This window comes from Hyla sarda, chromosome 2 (genome assembly GCF_029499605.1).
Source record: "Hyla sarda isolate aHylSar1 chromosome 2, aHylSar1.hap1, whole genome shotgun sequence".
Lineage (NCBI taxonomy): Eukaryota > Metazoa > Chordata > Amphibia > Anura > Hylidae > Hyla > Hyla sarda.
The window spans coordinates 109807339-109814362 of record NC_079190.1 but is presented as its reverse complement, the minus strand read 5'-3'; the positions used below and the strand labels follow the sequence as shown (position 1 = coordinate 109814362).

The window sequence follows — 7024 nt, the reverse complement described above, 5'->3', positions numbered from 1 at the left end:
TATATATATAGCGAGAAAGAGAGCGAGAGAAAAAGAGTATGTCTCCATCTATCTGTCCGTCTCTCTATATACTTCTACATATTTGTACACAGGAGCCCAAAAGACAATAAACAATTTGTGTCACTATTTCAACTATCTATATTATAATAAGCGCCAGGTACAGATTAATTCTTGGATATAACATCCCCAATACCATTCAGAACAGGAGGATGTGTGCAAAGTGTCATTATGTTCCATAGTAATCAGGTCTGTCTCTTGTTTTATCTGTTTCTTTTACAACTCCATCTATATAGATTTGTCTGAAAATGCAAGATTCATCAATAGAAGCCTAGGAGCAGATAAAAGTTATAATTTTCACTCCAGAACTGTACTGAAATATAACCTTTTTACTTTCAGACTTAATTTAAAAATAAAAGTCCCAAATTACAATAATGTGAGCAGGGGATGGATAGTAAAGATTCGATTGTGTGTGAGCTGTACTATGCACATGGGGTATAGTGGTGTTACTAAGGCTCTGGGGGTTGGGGCACCTAAAGAAAATCCCAGACTGCTGCTCTATTCAGGGTTTTATGGTGGTCAGGAAATTGACATTGGTCAAATTCAAGTGCTCTGACTCCCCAGCTGTCTCTGCTGCAGAACCTTGCAGCCAGCTGAAATCTTTACTTTAACTTGGTTTAAGCGACAAAGCATAGGTCAGGCTTAAGTGATCTGCACATTAATGTGAGGTGCCATTCTACTACAGCCATTACTGGAAAACATCAATTCCCAGACTGACTAATAGCTAGGTGCATGGGCTGCTTTCTGCATCCTATTCTCCTGTGTCTTGTGAGATTGGGAAATTCTGTTGACTCAACCTCACTGCATTCATTACACATATGAAAGAATACTTTCACCATGTCCTGCTTCTTTACCCACCAATGGATAGGTTGATGTTTTAGATATTTTATGTTTTTGTAGTATGACCAATGTCTATGATATTTCAATGCATAATGCCTACACTTGTATGCAGATTAAAAAGTCTATAGATATATCGTTAGATACACACAAACACGTATATATCCTGTATATATGTATCCACACACATATGATGTAGGTCTATCTAAATGCAGTGTGATGTGTTAAGCTCCTCTGTACATTATGTTCGATATTGTGGCTGTCTGTGTTGTAATGGATGAGAGGCTGCAGGAAATAACGACTCCCATAAACAATAGCTTAAGGTTATTACTTTGTATCAGGTCTATCAAATGCCAAGTAAAACCACGAGTGACACTTTAATTAAAACTTGTGCGCTGCAGGCGACTGTCCCAGAGTTACGCAGGTAAATTGCAAACCCCAATAGTTGGGTTGATGATGTTTCTAAGATGTCCCTGTATATGGGCAGTGCCCTGGTAATTCCTCCTTGATTCATGGGACCATGAAATATTTATTTTCTAAAAATTACACAATGTGATAATATGAACAATTCCAAAAGTACAGAGAACTCCAAGGCTGTATTTCTATGGTTAACCTCCCCAGGCTATCTTTATGGCCCTAGTTTTTATTAGATACTGTTCGATGTTAAAATTCTGAATCCTAAGTGATTCAGTGATAGAGATTGTTTTATTACGTCTTTGTATTTTTCTGTAATTGTGCATACACGAGAAAATTACATTTACAAGACTGAATACATTTGAGTCAAAGTACGGACGACCCAGTCAGTATATTTCTATCTATCTATCTATCTATCTATCTATCTTTCTTTCTATCTATCTTTTTCCTTTCTTTCTATCTATCAATCTATCTATATTTCTTTCTTTCTTTCTATCTATCGTTGTATGTCTGCTTCTTCTTGCTGACACTCTCTAATGTTTCTGTATCTGTATTTCTATATTTTTGTGTCTAGCAATACTATAATGCCCTGTAATCTAACTATAGGCACAAACATTCTATAAAATTGTGAAGTATAATGGAAATACAATATCTATCCGTTTTATGAATGTGCTATCACAAAAAAAGCACAATAAATAAATACGTGTGTGTAATGTTTGATATTAAACATAGTTCATATTAATCGAAATTCAGCTATGCAAAAAAAAATAAAAGTGCACATTTGTATTAAATTAATTGAGTGCATGATGGCGAGCCTGACAATATGACACGGAATATATGTTTTTTATGTTTTTAATACTTTTGCTTATCTATTAATACATTTGTATCTAGACACTAAGGTGGGAAGACAAAAAGATAGATGGATAGAAGATAGATAGCGCAATAAATGATAGACAGAGAAAAAGTGTGTGTGTATATGTATGTATATATATATATATATATACACACACACACACAGATATGCATATATATCTTGTGTGTGTTCATAATATTCACTTTAACATGTTACATGCAATAAAATAATATAGAACATAATTTTTATTCACAGAATAGAAAATAACTGCATGTTTTTATTTTTCTTCCAAGTCTTAGCTCCATGATAGAATAGATTGTATATATATATATATATATATATATATATATATATATATATTCTGTAGTTTTCTAGTGCTGCATTTGTGGTCCCATGAGCACATATCTAGCAGTCTGTGTGACTCTCATAGTGGCAGCTATACCACCCATTGTGGTGAGGGTGATGTTTTTTTACAAGTCTAATATGACTGGACACAGGCTGCCCTGGCTTCATGCTAGGTGTGCTCTGAACTTTGAGTGTCCGCATTTTGTCATGTTAAGCCTGGCTTATCTTAAGGTCTTTACCTCCAGTGTGCTGCTGATTTATTCTATAGCTGACATAAAACAATATCCTCAAGAAAAGCAATTAGTTATTGGAAGACGCCTGATAATTATTCTCATACCGAGCCTAGAAGTAACATCAATGGTCTACAGATGTATAAGGCTCTGCATTTTACAAATGTTTTAGGACTTACTGACCCCAAAACCTGTATGCCCCCCAGCAGTTGCATTTGATCTATCCAGAAAAGCCATGCACTGTGTCCCCCTCAAAGTTTGAAGCATTAGGTGGGAAAAATAAGACTTGACCTATTTCTAGTGAGTGCAAATCCCCGTGACAGGGGAGCAAAATCTAGAAAGCAGAGACCAAATTGAAAACTTCAAAAGCCCCCCCACCCCAAGCAGCCCCCCCCCTACCCCCACCCCTCCTCCTTCTTCCCCATTCTCCCTCCCAGCCACCCCCTGAAATGCTCCTTCTACTGCCTCTCCTTCTCAATGCACACAAGGGGAGTTGCCTAAAAGAGAGGAAAAAAAGAGATGAATACAAATCTGCAATTGATTTTCATAATGTTTCTGCGGTGTTTGAAAACCAATCGTTGTTGAACCTCAGTGAGATCTTACCTAAGTGAACCCTCCTACGCATCTAAGTGCTCTGGACTGATATATGGCGATATCTACTTGGGCATCACGTGCTCCTGGGGAGAGACTAAGACGGACAGCGCGTCATCCAGCCTTCCCAAATTTTTCCCCCTCTGCAGATCGCCTCCAAAACATCTATCTATAGAGCCAGAAAGGGAGAAAGATGTTTAACTCGGTCAACCTGAGCAACTTCTGCTCTCAAACGCGCAAGGAGAGGAGCTCAGAATTTGGAGATCGACCAGGCTGCACCTCCAACCTGTACCTCCCCAGCTGCACCTACTATGTCCCCGAATTCTCCACTGTGTCCTCCTTCCTCCCCCAGGCCCCCTCTCGCCAGATCTCCTACCCTTATTCTACCAACCTCTCCCAGCCAGTCAGGGAGGTTTCGTATGGTCTAGACCCCTCCAGTAAATGGCATCCTAGAAGCAATTATGCCTCCTGCTACCCTGCAGCTGAGGATCTGATGCACAGAGAGTGCCTCCCTCCTTCCTCCAGCATGACCGAAATGCTAATGAAAAACGAAAGCGTCTACAGCCACCACCACCACCATCACCACCACCACCACCCCAGCTCCAACCATCCCTCCACAGGATTCTACACCAGCATGAGCAAGAACAGTGTGCTGCCCCAGGGCTTTGATCGCTTCTTTGACAATGCTTATTGTGGCACTGACAACCAAACAGAGGACTGTGTGCCCAAGAGTGATGCAAAGCTGGACACTGATCCCCAATCCAGTGCTCTGTCCACCGGAGGGGACCAAGGACTTGACCAGGAAGACGAGGAGGAGAACACCAACCCCGGATCCTCAGCCTCATCCTCGTCTGTCAACAACAAGGAGATCAGCAAAGGCAGCAGCAGCAGCAGCTCCAGTAGGTAGAGGCAGGATCAGGGGAGGGGGGTGCAGGGGGTGAGCCCGGTGTTTGCTCGGTCACGTTTTATGTGGAGTTTTATAAGCATTCAAAGGATTTTATTAAAGCTACAAAAGCTCTTTCTTCCAAGCACAGGGGGATTTTACGATGGGAAAGCTCTTTGGGGGAGAGACTCTTATAGAAGGGGAACAAATAAACAAGTAGGTTTTATGCTGCACTTTGGAGACGGCGTTGGCTGCTCTGCAGATCGCAGGCTTCGTGCGAACCGTTCACTTTGATCATGAACTTTCAGGGGCATTTTAGACGGGTTTTGTTTGTGCTCTGTGGAGGTGAAAGCCAATTGGGCAGAAAGTAACATTGGCTGCTTCCTGTGCCTGCATTTCTCAGTCCTTTCCTGCTGTGTGTGTGTGCACACCATCCATACAATGCCATTCTGTTAATATTCCTCCATTCACATACTGTCACATTCCTGTTACAACCTCTGTATTGTGTAGGAAATAATCTGTATTTTCAGCTTGCACGATTCTCATTACAGATCATCCACTGATGTCTCATGAGAGAAGGCATGTTCATGTGTTCTTTAATGTTCTCTATTTTGCATGAACAAATTCCTTTAAGAACCCAATCCCTAACTATTCCTTTTTTTTTTTTTTTTTTTTTTTTTTACAATTGAATGCATGCAGATAGTTTACGTGTTTTGCATGTGACAGTCACAATATCTGCCCTTTGTCCTGTGCAGTTCTTTCATACAAATTTTAATCCTGAGATCTTCACGAGGGTTACTAAAAATAATATTCAGGCTATTTTAAGAATTTTGCATTTCCAAATGGCTTCATGATGTGATTGTATTACTATATCCATGTATCTATGGCATGCAATGCATGTTATAATGTTAATGCACTCATTCTTTGTCCTTTGGTATGAAGTCTTTAATGTATGGGTACTTTGAATATGCATGTATACTAATGCATATATTCATAATAGTACAATGCTTTTAGTGTGTGAATGGATTTAGACATACATACAAAGATATATATATATATATATATATATATATATATATACACACACACACACAAATGCATATGGTACATAATAGTACAATGTTTTTAGTGTGTGAATGGATTTAGACATACATACAAAGATATATATATATATATATATATATATATACACACACACACACACACACAAATGCATATGGTACATAATAGTATAATGTGTTAAGTGTATGAATAGATATGGACACATGTGCAAATACATATAACACCCACATAAATGATTCATAGGTGATATACATGTGGTGACTTTTGCTCCAGCAGAGAAAGTACACAGACACACTTTTACATTGCTGTTTAATTTAGCAGAATGTAGTCTCTAATATAGGCATAAGGATATAGGCGTTGGATTACATTCAAATTAGGTTTCATACATGTGAATGTATGGGTACAGTGTATAAAATACTATACTGTAGTGCAAGTATATGTACATAGTTGTATTTGGTAGTTAAGTGTCTCTGGTCGTAAATGTGAACATAAAAGCTTTTGTATAATTTAGTATATTGTATATGTGTATATTCACATTACTGTAGGAGGCGGGCTCCATTAGCATAAGATGGGTGACACATGACTAGAGTACACACACACACACACACACACACACACACACACACACATATATATATATATATATATATATATATATATATATATTTATATATATATAGTGTATGTGCCCACAACTACACAAATCTGTGCGTTGGGTGGCATATTTTATGGACACTGGGTTGTATTTTATGGACACTTAAAATTAAACATATAGTAATATACATGTGTATAACTGTGTGTATACCTTGTGTGTATGCGCACATAGACAGCTGTATATTCTGTGTACCATATATGAAGTATACACACCTGCAGGTGTTGTTTTATTGCACGTGAACACCTATAATTGTAAATGCACACAACAGTTTTTGGATGACGTGGATTTATACTAATTGTAATTTCTATTGTATTTTGTCACTAGCATAGCATTATCTAGTAGTAGGTACCTTGTGATGATGTTTGGTGTATATATAGCGCATATTATTGTTTTTGTACCATATATGAAATGTTCAAATGTTCAGTTTTATTGCACATAAACAGCTACAATTGCATATGGCAATACCTAGAGTAGTCTTTGGATTTATTGAGTTCATATTGTCATTTATATTCCAAATTCATTATCTCTAGTTTGTATGCACGTTGTGATGTTGTTTGATAATATAGCGCATGTATATATATATATAAGCATGGCAGCAAGAATAAGGCTTCTGATACCATTATTATTATTTTTTTTAGGTGCTCCCCGCACAAGGAAGAAGAGGTGCCCCTATTCCAAATTCCAGATTCGAGAACTGGAGAGAGAATTCTTTTTCAATGTCTACATCAATAAGGAGAAGAGGCTTCAGCTGTCTAGAATGCTGAATCTCACCGACCGTCAGGTTAAAATATGGTTTCAAAACAGAAGAATGAAAGAGAAAAAACTAAGTAGGGACCGACTGCAGTACTTTTCTGGGAACCCATTGCTGTGAACTATCTGCCTGTGAGCCCCTCTCATGCACTGTACTCTTCCTGCACAGGATCATTGACACATGGTTTGCAATCTGAGCCCTCAGCCCAGCTCAGAGCCTCAGCTCTTTTTGTTACATATTTGTATATGTACATTATAATTATTATTATTACCAGGTAACTGAAGGAATGGTGCGAGGCGAACTTGGTGTAAACTGAACCCTGAAGGGACAAACATGGACTTCTAGT

The 7024-nt window shown here is 38.3% G+C and overlaps 1 protein-coding gene across 1 annotated transcript; it reads left to right on the top strand.

Moving 5' to 3' along the window:
• The first annotated feature begins 3520 nt into the window (after positions 1-3520).
• On the top strand, positions 3521-6798 carry HOXC11 (homeobox C11). Its single transcript, XM_056560416.1, has 2 exons — positions 3521-4217; positions 6566-6798. The coding sequence occupies exons 1-2, from the start codon at positions 3521-3523 to the stop codon at positions 6796-6798; spliced, it is 930 nt and encodes a 309-aa protein (XP_056416391.1).
• Positions 6799-7024: the final 226 nt, after the last annotated feature.